The sequence below is a fragment of the Galleria mellonella genome, unplaced genomic scaffold, assembly GCF_026898425.1.
Source record: "Galleria mellonella isolate WM207_F2 unplaced genomic scaffold, CSIRO_AGI_GalMel_v1 utg778, whole genome shotgun sequence".
Classification (NCBI taxonomy): Eukaryota; Metazoa; Arthropoda; class Insecta; order Lepidoptera; family Pyralidae; genus Galleria; species Galleria mellonella.
In genome coordinates this window covers 1,814,677-1,828,941 of record NW_026442150.1, presented here as the reverse complement: position 1 = coordinate 1,828,941, position 14,265 = coordinate 1,814,677, and the positions used below count along the sequence as shown (strand labels likewise).

General features: G+C 36.0%; 4 protein-coding genes across 4 annotated transcripts; all 4 read left to right on the top strand.

Annotated features, from left to right (window-relative positions):
• Positions 1-86: 86 nt before the first annotated feature.
• LOC113510072 (zinc finger protein 432-like) lies at positions 87-1,151 on the top strand. Its single transcript, XM_026893489.1, has one exon. The coding sequence runs from the start codon at positions 87-89 to the stop codon at positions 1,149-1,151; it is 1,065 nt and encodes a 354-aa protein (XP_026749290.1).
• A 2,022-nt stretch (positions 1,152-3,173) lies between these two features.
• On the top strand, positions 3,174-7,882 carry LOC113510071 (zinc finger protein 729-like). The gene is made up of 3 exons (XM_026893488.3): positions 3,174-4,347; positions 6,958-7,736; positions 7,796-7,882. The coding sequence occupies exons 1-3, from the start codon at positions 3,174-3,176 to the stop codon at positions 7,880-7,882; spliced, it is 2,040 nt and encodes a 679-aa protein (XP_026749289.2).
• LOC113510070 (zinc finger protein 57-like) lies at positions 4,341-13,871 on the top strand. Its single transcript, XM_031910615.2, has 2 exons — positions 4,341-4,436; positions 12,285-13,871. Exon 2 carries the CDS (start codon positions 12,383-12,385, stop codon positions 13,277-13,279), a length of 897 nt encoding a protein of 298 aa, XP_031766475.1. The 5' UTR covers positions 4,341-4,436; positions 12,285-12,382; the 3' UTR covers positions 13,280-13,871.
• On the top strand, positions 7,870-9,833 carry LOC116413158 (zinc finger protein 667-like). Its single transcript, XM_031910614.2, has 2 exons — positions 7,870-8,047; positions 8,336-9,833. Exons 1-2 carry the CDS (start codon positions 8,020-8,022, stop codon positions 9,448-9,450), a joined length of 1,143 nt encoding a protein of 380 aa, XP_031766474.2. The 5' UTR covers positions 7,870-8,019; the 3' UTR covers positions 9,451-9,833.
• Positions 13,872-14,265: the final 394 nt, after the last annotated feature.

The following is a 14,265-nucleotide window of genomic DNA, read 5'->3' as shown; positions in this document are numbered from 1 at the left end:
TAAAATAGAAGATGATATACATATAAAGAACTTAGAAAGAAGGGTAACATCATACTCTCTTTCCAGGAGACCAAACCAAGAGAGATATGCAGAATACAAAACGACTGTATATAGCGCGGAAGAACGTTCTCACAGTACTGCAGTATGGCAAAGTGATGCCGTTCAACTGGAACACATCGGGGTTCAGGTGTTTCTACTGCGGAAAGTTCATGAGGGACTGCGTAGCGCTTCGAGAGCACACTGAATCGAAACACAGCTCTGTAGACATGGAAAACTGTTTGCCAAAGAGGATAATTTCAAAAGATGTCCCCGTAAAGATAGACGTGACAGATATAGCTTGCAAATTTTGTCCAAACACCGATCTGAATACTCTTGAAGATCTGATATCGCATATAACCTCAATTCACAAGGAAGAATACGACGATACAGCAGGAGTCTGTATATTTCCGTTCTGTCTTAAAAGAGACATCATGAATTGCGTTCTTTGTGAGAGCGTTTTTGACAATTTCACATCTTTGATGAGACACATGAACAAAGAGCATATCGCTCATGGGTATATCTGTCAAATTTGCGGGTTAAGCTTCGTTGATAGTATACGTCTCAAACGCCACATCACGTACAGCCACGTAGGCCACCGTTGCACCTTATGTGGTAAACTATTCGAGGCCTCTCACAAATTGGAGTGGCACAGACAAAGGATTCACGGTCAGGTCAAAACCCACGAATGTAATCTCTGCAGCGAAACGTTTGATAATAAATACCAGGTCAAAGTGCATATGGGGAAGGTGCATAATGTCGAGAAATACAGGATCAAGTGTGAATACTGCCCGAAGATTTGCACGACCAAAGGAGCGATGGTATTGCATGTACAATCCCTACATTCGGAGGTACGGTACGAATGTGATATCTGTGAATACAAGACTGCTATCAAATGGATGATAAAGCTTCACAGAAGGAAACACTTTGGGGAGAAGAACTACGCGTGTAGCATATGTCAGAGGAAGTTTGGGAGGTCGAGTAACTTGCGTGCTCACATGAAAGTACACACAGGCCAGAACGGTCGCGTGTGCAGGCGTTGCCATCAAGGATTTACCGATTTTGAGTCTTTGAGTAAACATGAATTAGAGCTACATTATTTTGAACAAGTGTAGTTTTGTGTGACCGATTGTTGATAATTCTCAAGAGCATTCAAAATTTAGCTTATCAAAGTGTGGCAACTTCGCATTTATCTGTCACTTTTAAAATAGACATGGGTAATATGGATACCGATACGATATCTATATATTAGGTTTCTCTGGACATTGATGGAGGAAAAAAGGTCAACACCCATTTCGATATCGCCCATATCGGTCGGATATCTATTTTCGAATATGTGAAAAGTTTATCCAATATTATTTTTTAGATAACATATTCGTTATTGGACCAATATTATATATTACCCACCCGTAGTAATCAATCTTTAGTCCACGCTTTAAAAAGTTTTAACTTTAATATGGTTGTATTGATGATGTCAGGTTATTGTGCACTGCTTAATATAGGCCTCCCCCTATTGGGAGGTTTCGCCAATAGTTGCCACGCTTGTCAGGCAGACTGGCAACCGCAGTTAGACTTTGGTGATGTTTTAAGAGGGACGCTGCTGTCCATCCTTCGACCATTATTGTATTATACTGTCAGTAATTATGATATTAATAAACATATGCAACTATTGAAGCTCTTTTATTTATGATTACTTTTTGTTTACTACTTCGTGGATAGATTTCAGAACTAAAACCAATGAAATAGAGACCAGAAACAATTAACTTGCATGTGACATGTGCGTGTGTAATTAGGGATAGCGCGGGAAAAAAAAGAAAAAAAACGCGCGCTTAGATCTAGATAGATAGATAATTTATTTACATTACTTACAGCACACAAATTACAATACAAACATACACATAATACACAGTAAAAGAGATAAAAGAATGAAAAACGAAAAAAAAGCAACAAAAAAAACAAATAGCAAAATATATAAAACAACAGTTTCCTTTGCCTTCAAAAGAGCAAAACACTGATATTCTTTTGTAGCCAAGAGTCAGTCGCGAAATTCCTTATTAAAAATAATAATAATAATATTTTATTCTATACTTAGATTATACAGATATATTATCTCCATACAAATGCTTCGGGAGAAGCGAGTCAACTTTGTCATATAATTTTGCATTATAAATAGTTATGAATGTTTCCTTTAAAACTTCTATATTTATTTTGTTTTATAAATTTTACACCTTTTTAATGCGTAAAAACTTATTTTATTGATTAAATAATTAAGTAAAGATACGTCAAGATATGTGCGTAAGTATAATAGAACGCTGAGAAAAAAACAAGTCAGCTAATTTGACAATTAGCTGACAAAAAGTTGACCCATATTTGAGGCTCGATGTTCATTTTTTTAGTACGTTTGTTCCGTTATGGAACAGGCTAAGGTCGGAGACCATGCTGCCTAGCTCTCGATGTATACAATCTAAGGTTCTTTATTGTACTTGTAATTTAAAAAATTGTTAATTGTAAAAAAAAAAGTTAATTTAATTTTGTACAATTAGTTGCACACAACCATTTTGCATATTTTGTTTTACAGTAATAGATGGCCAACGTCGTTAGTGGCACTAAAATTATTGATATTTAGATATATATGTATACTAGCTGACTCGGCAAACGTTGTTTTATATAATAAATAGTAATAGTGACTACCAGTCCCATTGCTAGCAATATACCACGTAAAAGTCAACCTTACAGGGTTGACTTTTACGTGGTCCCCCTTGTAAATCATTGTGCTGAATAGCTGTATTCATCACGATAGGCTAACTGGCCTGCCTTGTCATTCTCACCTATCATCCCTCACTGGTGCCCCGCCAGCGTATATCGTTAGCGCGAGCGGGGTTACCATTCCATTACCATCTATTAAAAAAAGACATCTGTAAGGCAGGAAGGCATTGTTACTAACGCGCGTATACCGTTAGCGCAGGCAGGTTACCATTCCATTAAAAAAATGTCTGTAGATAACGAATATCACTTTCCATCAAGTGGATCGTCATCTGATTAACTGTCATTGAAATCTAGTATTTCCTGTAAGCTAAAATGTGTGAATTTAAATGCTGCGTCATTTATTAAATGCATGACAATTTCTGGCGGCCTCTATGTGTTCTCCATTGAAAAATACTAGAAACCTCTATAAAGATGCTGTTTTCCTTTCAGGAGAACCTAGAGGTGGCCAGAAACCGTCGAAAGCAAAGGATACGGAAAAAGTAGCTGACGAAAAGTTCGAGCCGGTTGTAGATACAATAAACTCCCCAATATCGCCAAAGGACAAACGGAAAATTATGAGAAGGAACGTAGTTCAAGTGCTGACAAAATCGACTGTGATGCCATTTCGTTGGCTGAAGAGTTCCTACAGGTGTTTCTACTGCTACGACATATTTCAAGAAGCTAGTGAGCTCAAAAACCACCAGGAAGTCCACATCGGCGATGAGATAAAGGAACAAACAATGAACAACTTTTGGGAACCTGTTGTTTATGTGGACATATCAAATTTGTCGTGCAAACTGTGTCCTGCCAGAATAACTGACTTGTACGATCTGATAGACCATCTAGTCGACAAGCACAATGTCATTTACAATAAAGATGTAGGCATATGCATGGTAGCTTTCAAATTAGACAATATGTCGGTCAATTGCCTAGCGTGTGGCGCCTCTTTTTACACTTTCGGTCCTTTGCTCCATCATACGAACAAAGATCACAAGGGCACTTCCGCGATACTCTGCGACGTGTGCGGCCAACATTTCAAAGATGCTCACCTTTTGCGTCTCCACGTAAAGACCGTGCATGAGAACACCGGGCTTCTCTGCCCGGAATGTGGAGAGAAATTTGAGACCAGATCGAAGCTGAGAACTCATCAGAAGAACCAACACGATATTAACAGTAAACATAAGTGCTTGGTGTGCTCGCAAACGTTCTCCAGCCATTACATGAGGTCGAGACATATGGCTGCTGAGCATAAAAATCGTGAGGAAATAAAGTGCTTGCATTGCCCGAAGACATTTGTCTTCCGGAGCATGATGATGACCCATGTGCGCGACACACACTTGAAAATGAGGAACTACATTTGTGGTGTTTGTGGGTGGAAGGCTTTCAACAGCCACCGCCTCAAGAATCACATGTACAAACACAGTGGCGAGAAGAACTTTAAATGTGACGTTTGTGGTAAAGCCTTCACGACTAAAAAGATAATGAGGGCCCATTTCCTTCGCATGCATAAAACTGTACAATCTCAAATAATGGTGTATGATAGTGCCCTCAATTCTTATGCCGCGCGTTAGTAGAAGTATATTTGTAGGTACTACTACTCGTGTAAGAGTGGCGCCATCTGCTGTCAAAAGTTTTGGACCATCTTCATTCAGCAGGTAGATGTCTGAAGTGGTTCCACCCTCTTACTTGCCAGTGCCTAGTCATTCCCCATTTAGGGATCTACTTACATGTCTCAACTTTTGATTTTAATGAAAGCATAATTGCGTTTTCAGTTATTCTAGTCTCAGCTTTTTTTACTTTTATTTATTATTATTTTTTTCTAATTATTATCATTTATTAACCGACTTCAAAAAACGAAGAGGTTATGAATTAAATAGGGTGAAAATTATAGGTTTTTGTCAACTGTCGTTGTGGTAAATTGAACACATCTCGCCGAATACAATATTAATTCAAATATTCAAAGGGCCTACCATGAAATGTTTTCCGAAATTTCGGATCTGAACGAAACAAAAATTTGATGTTAAAATTACTTGATACATACCGTTTAAATATATTAAAAATGGTAAAGTATCGTTCCTTTGAACATTTATGGTAGGATTTATGATAAATGAAATGTTAAGCTCCATTTATAGAGTCGATATTGGTACGAACAAAAACACGAAATTAATCCCGAAAATTCGGAATTTCATTTCATGGTAGACCCCCAGATCTAAGTTTGAAGAAGTATTTTAAACTAGCTGCCTGCCACTTATCTTTGCTTCGCACTAATGAAGACAATGAGACCTAACAAATTGACAACACTGTCAATATTTTTGAAGACCTCCCCACAATCTCACTCACTCACTTTTTTGTATGGAGATTTTTACTTCAAATTGTTACATCTCCATATGATTTTTCAACCATTTTCTTTTATACAAACCATGTCCTAATAATTAAAAATACAATAAAAAAGAATTAGACAAATTAATGCAGGTATTCTAGAGTGATACGCTCACATACATTCGGCAATTGATTTTTATTTATATATTGGTAGATTTCACGATGCCATGACATGAATGAATGATGAATGATCTCATACAAAATTGTATACATAAATATTATTTTAAAAATTACACTGTAATATCTAATTGTGGCCATAATAGTATACGAGTTTTACCGAATAGCAACATTGGACCCTTGGCGCTGTTTCAGCTTTGCCACTTAGAACAAGTTGATCCTTCGAGCCGGATTAACTTGTTTAGAGCTTTCTTTATTAATAAAGCTTAATGTTCTTATGTAAATATAGGAGATAGTATAACTGCTATACAGGTTGAATTCGTTAGCCTTACGTAAAAGAGTACCCATGCTATAGAATCGAAAATTCAAAATCGATAGCAAATTTTGAGTCTCTCACATTAATACAACATGTGAACGCATCGTGTTAGTTTGGAAAGCTAAATATTTGTCATTTTTCGACTCATATTTCTTTAGTGAACATGTTCGTCAATTTGGGGTTAGAGAACGGATTGTAGGAAAGGAGTATTTGAGATAAGCAAACCCATTGCTAGCAATGTACTTCCTCATCAAAAATCAATCAAAACATCATGATTGATTTGTTGTTGTTGGCCAACTGACCTAAAATCCTTTACTGGTGCCTTGCCAGTGTATTACAGTATATAAATGTGTGAGCATTCCTTTATAATCTATTTAAAAAAATCGTCAATGGGGTAAAATGAAACGAAAAATAGATACAACGATTGAAGCAGAATAGCCAGATGGCTACCAGTGTTGCTATTTGATAAACTGATAAAATAGTAATAATGAACCTAGTTCCTAATTAAGATTAAAAGACAATTTTTATAAGTTATTAATAAATATATCCTGCAATAAAACCTACTTTGTAGTCTGTATGCACATTTTATATCTTATTTAAGCAAATATCCCTTGTACATTAAATTTAGACTGATTATTTCGGTCGAGTAACTTGGACATGCATTTCATGGATGAATAAATTAATTAATATATTTTTATTTGTATCATTATACAATATAGGGAATAAATCGCCATTTGGTCCCGGCGTAGAATAGGCCACCCTTTCCTTTGCCGTGGGTATCGTAACAGGCGACTAAGGGATGGCGAGTAATGGGCAACAGCATCCTTCTTAAAATATCGCCAAAAGCCTAACTGCCAAGCGTGGCAACTACTGACAAAACTCCCCTTATGGGGAAGGCTTATGTTCAGTGGACAGTTAACGGCATTTTGATTTACACTAGTTTTTATTTACGACTTCCGGAATTTTTTACTTTTCCTTAGCAGACCACTTATACCCCATAACAAGACATGGGTTTCTTAAGAGGAAGATTCTGGAATAGGTAATTAAATACATAATATAATAAAAAATGATATGATCTCTATACCTCAAAGAATTAATATCTATTCGGACTACTGACTCTCTGTTTTCAGCCATATATATACGTAAAAATGATTATGAAAGAACTTCACTTAATATTTATTTATGAAAAGAAATACCTTAGGTATAGATATGACGGAATGGAATAAAATACAAAGTCAAAATCCTTGCAGAATTCAAAGATATTTGGCAAAAACTTTAATCATTGCAAATAAATAAATAAGTCACGAAAAACGACCTTCCAGTGTACTCATGAACAGCTTCTAAGAAGACAATTTTGCTTTCAGGCGATAGCAAAAGAGCAGTAAACCAAGATATAAGATGCAAGGACGAAAATACTGAGGACCCGCCTACAGCCGTCAGCAAAGATATATCCGCAAAAGAAAGACTAAACATAATGAGACATAACGTCGTTCAAGTACTTTTAAATTCCACTGTCATGCCATTTAGATGGCTTAAAAGTTCCTACAGATGTTTCTACTGTTACGATATATTTAGTGAACCTAAAGACCTCAAAAATCACAACGAAATGGTACATGTTAACAACGACGAAGAGATATCCAAGTCCATGAAGACGTACTGGGAACCGACAGTATTCATCGACATCTCCAATATGTCTTGTAAATTGTGTCCAGAAATCATAACAGACTTCTTCAGTTTAATAGACCATTTGATGTTTGTACACGATATGCCGTTTAACAAAGATGTAGGCATTTGTATGAATCCATTTAAACTATATAATATATCGGCAGCGTGCGTCTTATGCGATAAAGTTTATAGTACGTTTGGCCATCTCTTAGTCCACACAAATAGAGATCACAAAGGTTGCTCGCAGCTTCTATGTGATATTTGTGGGCAACATTTTCGTAACATACAGAATTTACGCGATCACAACAATAAAGAGCATGGAGGCAAGGAAATCGTTTGCTCGCTGTGCGGGGAGAAAATAAACGGCATAAATAGAATGAGAACGCATATGCAGAACTCTCATAATAAGAGGTACAAGTGTTTCATATGCACTGACTTGTTCGACACTCACTATAAGAGAGCACTTCATATGATGACTGTGCATAAGAAGAGAGAGGAGATAAAGTGTCAGTTGTGCCCCAAAACGTTTGTCTTTAGGAGCACAATGATGAGACATCTGAGAGAGAGACATATGCAAGAGAAGAACGCGGTGTGCACAGTTTGTGGGTGGAAGTGCTTCGGTGATCATAGACTACAACTGCACATGATGAGTCATAGTAACGTTAGGAATTTCAAGTGTACATCGTGTGACAAAGCATTCAAAACCAAGAAAACAATGCGTCGACATTACGCTAATATACATGAGAAAGTTTTAAAAATAGATGGTGCTCCAAATATCGTCGAATAATGGTATGAAAGAGAAATAGAAAACTAGTGCTTTAAGTATGATTTTACATTACCAATTATAATATATATCAATGGCAACGTTGAAAACGTTAGAAATCTATCCTGTTACTGGTTTTCAACTTTGAATATTACAAACATTCAAACAGAGATATACATTTTAAATCTTTTCGCATGGCGGAAAATGTTATAAATACAAAAATCTAAAGTTAAGCCTTGTTTAATTAAAATTATGAGTGTCAATCTCCTGTGATTCTAGACATTATAACATTACGTCAATTTTTATATTTTCAGACGCGAAAAAGAGCTACAAGCGACATATAAAAGTTACTGGATCATCGACAGAAAACGAAAAGATAATGTTACGTGAAACTCTAAACACGATTCTAGAGAATTCCACCGCGATGCCATTCCGCAGGTACGGGAACAAGTATAGATGTTTCTACTGTAACACCAGTTTCTCAGAAGCCACCAATTTGAGAGATCACACGGCAGAACACGAAAATGTTAATAAATCTAAATGCGTTAAGAAAAATGTCACTCAACTGTTGGTTAAACTGGACATAATTGGTTTACAGTGCAAAATATGTTATCAGTCTATAAACGAATTTGATGATCTCATCTCTCATCTGGGAGAACACAACATGATCTTGAATAAGAGTGTTCTACAATACATAATTTGTTTTAAACTATCCGATGGCGATATCAAATGTTTGTTTTGTAACGAGACATTTGCTTTCTTTGGACCCTTACTGCTGCATACTCATCGTAAACACAAATGTAGAGAATTTATATGTGAAACATGTGGCATCGGTTTTGGGAGTAAGGGAGCCGTAGATCGGCACTCCCAAAGCGTCCATCCGACAAGCACGTACCAATGCAGATATTGTGAGAAAAAGTTCTTTGCTGTACACCGCAGGGACAATCATGAGAAGCGAATTCACAATGTACACGAACGGAAATGCCACATTTGCGGAGACGTATTAGGAAGTATCTATAAAAAGGACACACATCTGGCCATTGCCCATAATATCTGGAGTTCTGAGTTTAAATGTGACATTTGCCCCAAGAAATTTCGATATAAGCATCTCCTTCTCTCACATAATAGAAGAATACATTTGAAAGAGAAGAAAATAGTCTGTGATGTATGTGGTGATAGATTCTTCGATCACCGCTTGCTGAAATTGCATATGGCAAGGCATAGTGATTTGAAGCCGTTTGAATGTGGAACGTGTCAAAAAAGATTCCCAAGAAAATGTGGCTTGGTCATACATACAAGGATACATACAAATGACAGGAGATATAAATGCAAACTTTGCGAGAAGGCGTTCGTTCAATTCGCGAGTTTGAAGCTTCATACAAAGACACACCACAACAGCAATTCTAATTATGTAAACAAAAAAAAATAAAGATTAAAAAGAAAACATAGGGTCTTATTAAATAAGTAAAGTTTTGAAAATAAATCAAACACTTGTATAGATAAAAAATAAAAATTGCAATAATGAGCACCTTCATCTTCTTTTTTATTTTTTTCAATGGCAACTCGTCGTCATTGTATTCAAATAATTTTTTTTTTTCGCGTCGTTTTACTTCTCTCTAAAGGTGCAGTTTTCATAAGCACTTCTCGTTACTTCGGAATTCTTGGCTCGTTCAAATTGCGCGCCTTTTTTAAATTACAAGATTAATTAAATTACGAACACAAAAACAGATGACATGTAAAAGGAGATGGAAACCGAATTACCGCAGGCTAGTAAATGTGTAATAAATCTGTTTTCAATAGCATCAGATAAAATACATATGTGTCCTAAAAAGTTGAAAATGTAAAGAAAGAAATTAGGTAGCTTAGCGATAATACCGCCTTTTGTATTACTTGTACTTTTAATTATTTAGTATAATCCTTACTTTTGTATCTGGTGCAATAAAGTGTAAATAAAAAAAAAAAGTATAACTGTTATGAATTTATCTTCCAGGTTATTTTAATTACTTTTTGTTCTATTTAAATTTCAAGCTTGGAACTTGATTACCGGTAAATACTACCTACATATTTTATTTTATTGCCAACATTTCCGTGTCTGTTACGCCACGTCGTAATGATGGCAGGACTGAAGTGAACGGTAACGGTAACACGTCTTCTAAGCTTCAGTGGCCAGCATTTGCCATCAGACGGGCTGTATGTTTGTCATCTTTGTGGTATAAAAACAAGCAACTAGCGCGGCTTACTTTCTTCTATTTTAAAAAGTGGGATATGACAGTGAAATGACAAGAAGCCTTAGATTATACAAGAGGCATAACAACTTCTTAATGGATGATAAGTGAATGGTAACCCAGTCTGCGGTATTGGTATACATTAGCGGGGCACCAGTAAAGGATGATAGATAAGGAAGAAGGCAGATTAGTCGGCTCATCGTAACGAATTCCACGATAAATTATTCACGATGGTTTCCAGGGGAAACGGGATAGAGGTCGACCTGATAGGGTATATTGATAGCAATGGGGACTAACCTCCCTGTTACTAACAATCTCTTCCCCCCGGCATAACAACTTAGGCATGGGAACGCATAAGGTACTTTTTAAAGGGTAAAAATGGAAAGGTAACCTCACCTGCCCTATCAGTATATGCTGACGGGGCAACAGTGATGAGTGATAGGTGAAGATGAATATAGATAAGTTAGCCATGACGAATTTACAAAAATTAGGTAGCCCTCGACCTGATAAAGTATATTGCTAGCAATGGGGCTATCAAACCCTATCACGATAAAAGAGATAAAAGAATGAAAATAAAAAAGCAACAAAACAAAAAAACAAGATATATAAACCAACAAGTGTGCCACAGTAACACAAAATGGTCACAACTCAGTTTATTGCTTTGCCCTTAAAAGAGCAAAACACTGATATTCTGCTGTGGCCAAGTGTCAGTCGCGAAACTTCTCATTAAAAATAATAATAAAAAGAAATATAAATAAAATGCATTGTATGCGTCCATTACATTCGTCTCCATTTTTATAATATATCTATATAAATAAATAACAGATACCATTAGATGAGGGGTAGTCAGAGGTCACTTTCTGTCACATTCAGGTATTCAGGCAATAAATATTTCCGCTACGTACCTATTAGGTATGCCAATTTTTTGCTTATTAATTAAAAAAAATTAAGTTCTGTCTAAAAAATGTGTTTAGTATTAGGTATTATGAATCGTTTGTATGGAAGTGTAGAAAAGTGTTGTTTTTAGACATTTTCAGGCATTTTTAAAAATTTTCTCTCTGTAAGAACCATCCTCGTATTTCCAGGAATATTATAAAAAAAGAATTAGCGAAATCGGTTCAGCTGTTCTCTCTAGGTTTACGCTTAGCAACACATTCAGCGATTTATTTTTATATTATAAGATGAATCAGTGAGGTAGGACGTGAAAAAACGGAGGATGTTCTATACAGAAAATAGCTAGTTAGCTAGCTATTTTCTGCTATAACTAGCTAGTTAAATGATGTTATTTAATTATGCGTCGAATTCCTTCGATGAACAATGTTTTTAGAGTTCTGGAGCAAATATCCAGAGTCAACAACATACGCAAGTTACCGGAGTTATCATAAACACGTTTTATCAAGGGGTAAATTTCTCAAGTTTCTTCGGACTCTGCAACAGGAAGATATTAAAAAAAAAAAACAATTTTTAGGGTAAGCTACAATGCCCCTAATATTGTAGACGTCTTTAAACTACGCTAAATACTTGCTATCAGGATCGTATGCTCAAATGCTATCTGAGTGACACGAAAAACATACTCCAAATTAATTCATCTTATTATCAGCCGTCTACTGTTCATTGCTATTGCATAGGCGTACCCCTTAGGGGGTGTTACCAGTAGTTGCCACGCTAGGCAGGCGAGTTAGCAACTGCAGTCAGGCTTTAGTGACGTTTCAAGAGGGACGTTACTGCTCATCGCTCTACAATTAAGTTCCCTTAGTCACCTTTTACGACGCCCACAGGAAATGAAGACGTAGCCTATTCTATGCCGGACCACACGGACGTTATTAGCAGAAATGCAACCTATTATTTGTTTAAAAGGTCCTCACGTCACGTGCTAAGTACGGCAGTCGATAAATTACAGCGGGATCCTAGGGTACACTTATAAATCGAACCACTACGTGAAAAAGTGCTCTGATAATTCCAAAAAGTTCCTCAGCTAAAAAAGACTACGTTGTCTTTTTTGAAAAATAAGACAGTGATGTCGGTTTTTTCATTTCAGAAGATTCCAGACCATCTACCAAGGATAAAGAATACGGCAGACAGACAAAAATTGAATTCGCCGTATTATTGAGATTTATCATTGAAAACTCCACGATCATGCCGTTCAGATGGCATAAGGGCAAATTTATGTGCTTCTACTGCTGCGAGATGTTTGATCTGAGCTCCCAACTGAAGGAACATACCTCAAACCATCCCGGTGTCGATATCGCCGAGCTTTTACTCAGATGTGTCTACAGTCACAACAGAACGAAACTAGACTTCTCGGATGCATGGTGCACTATTTGCCCGAAGGAAATCGAAAACTTCGAAGACTACCTCGCTCATATATATGAACACCACGATTTGGAGTTCGAAGAAACCGCCATTAGACCGTTCGACGAGTTTAAATTGTCAGACGACTGCATAAAATGCTCTGAATGCGAGGAGACCTTCAAAAACTTCTCTACACTGCAGTACCATATCCACAAAACGCACGTCAACGTTGACATCGGGAGATACCTTTGCGAGGTTTGCGGAAAGGCATTCACAAAATTGACGAATGTGGACAACCATGTAAAACAGACTCACAGCGTGCAAAAATGCAAGAAATGCAAACAAACTTTCCCATCGAGGTATGCTTTAGACGCACACGTTGACAGCGTGCACAAAAAAGATGCATTAAAATGCCCATTGTGCCCCAAAATTCTGGGTACTAGATACTTGAAAAGACGCCACTTAGCCCTGGTGCATGATCACAAGAGTGCGCAATTAGCATGCGATATTTGCTCAATGATATTCACCAGGAACTGCAAACTGCAGATGCACAAACGCAGAGTGCATTACAAGGAGAAGAACATGACGTGCGAGGTATGCGGCTACGTGGCATTCAATATGGAATCTTTAAAACGTCATATGGTCAGCCACGATGACTGGAGACCCTTCCAATGCGACATTTGCCAGAAGACGTTCCAAAGAAAACCAACATTAAAAATGCATTTAAAAACACATTCGTAGTAAGCTAACTGCGATGGTAGCGATAATGGGGACGATTCATTTACAAATAATATATTAAATAATACCGAAACATCCGTTATTATCTAAAAGTTGGCATTACGTGATCCTTGATCATACGTTTGACGTAGATTATTATTATATTTTACTAAATAATCTTCCAAATACGCTACGCTAATACAAATACAATAAAAATACAATAATGCTAATACTGAAAAATGCCAAGATTTATTTTAATTTTAGATACAGAGAGTCTACCATGAAATTTCGAATGTTCGAACTTATTTTCATGTTTTTGTACGTACCGAAATCGGCCCAGTAAATGGAGCTTAATATACCATTCGTCACAAATCCTAACATAATATGTCTATGTATATATGTATATGTATTATCGTATACAGATATGTATTTATTTTAATTTTAATTGTATGAGTTACTTATATATGTCAACATATTTCATAATTTTTTAATAGAAACATCTATAAGGTTTCCGTCTATTATTGTACGCATACTGCCCGCTAATAATTAATGCTCCTTTCTACTCAGGGTTTGCTGGAAGAGAACTCTAACAGAGTTAAGCTCGCCTGTTGTACATCTTTATTTTATATATATATATATATATATATATATATATATATATATATATATATATATATATATATATATATATGTTGTAATTTTTTCTGTGTACAATAAAGAATAAATAAATAAAATAAAAATAATAGTTCAAAGGAATGATATTTTAACATTTTTAATTTTTTAAGTGATATATGTAATTTTAAATAACAAATTTGTATTTCGTTCGGCTTCGAAATTTCGGAAAATATGGTATGCCCTCTGATTCCATTAGATATGTGACTAGTAAAATCGAGTTTGATCTTTGTGATTGTTATATATGTATGCTTTTATAAATAATTAATATTGGAATGTCCATTTGTTTTAATGTAATTTAATTCTGTAAATTTTAATATTAATAAAATATTTTTTAA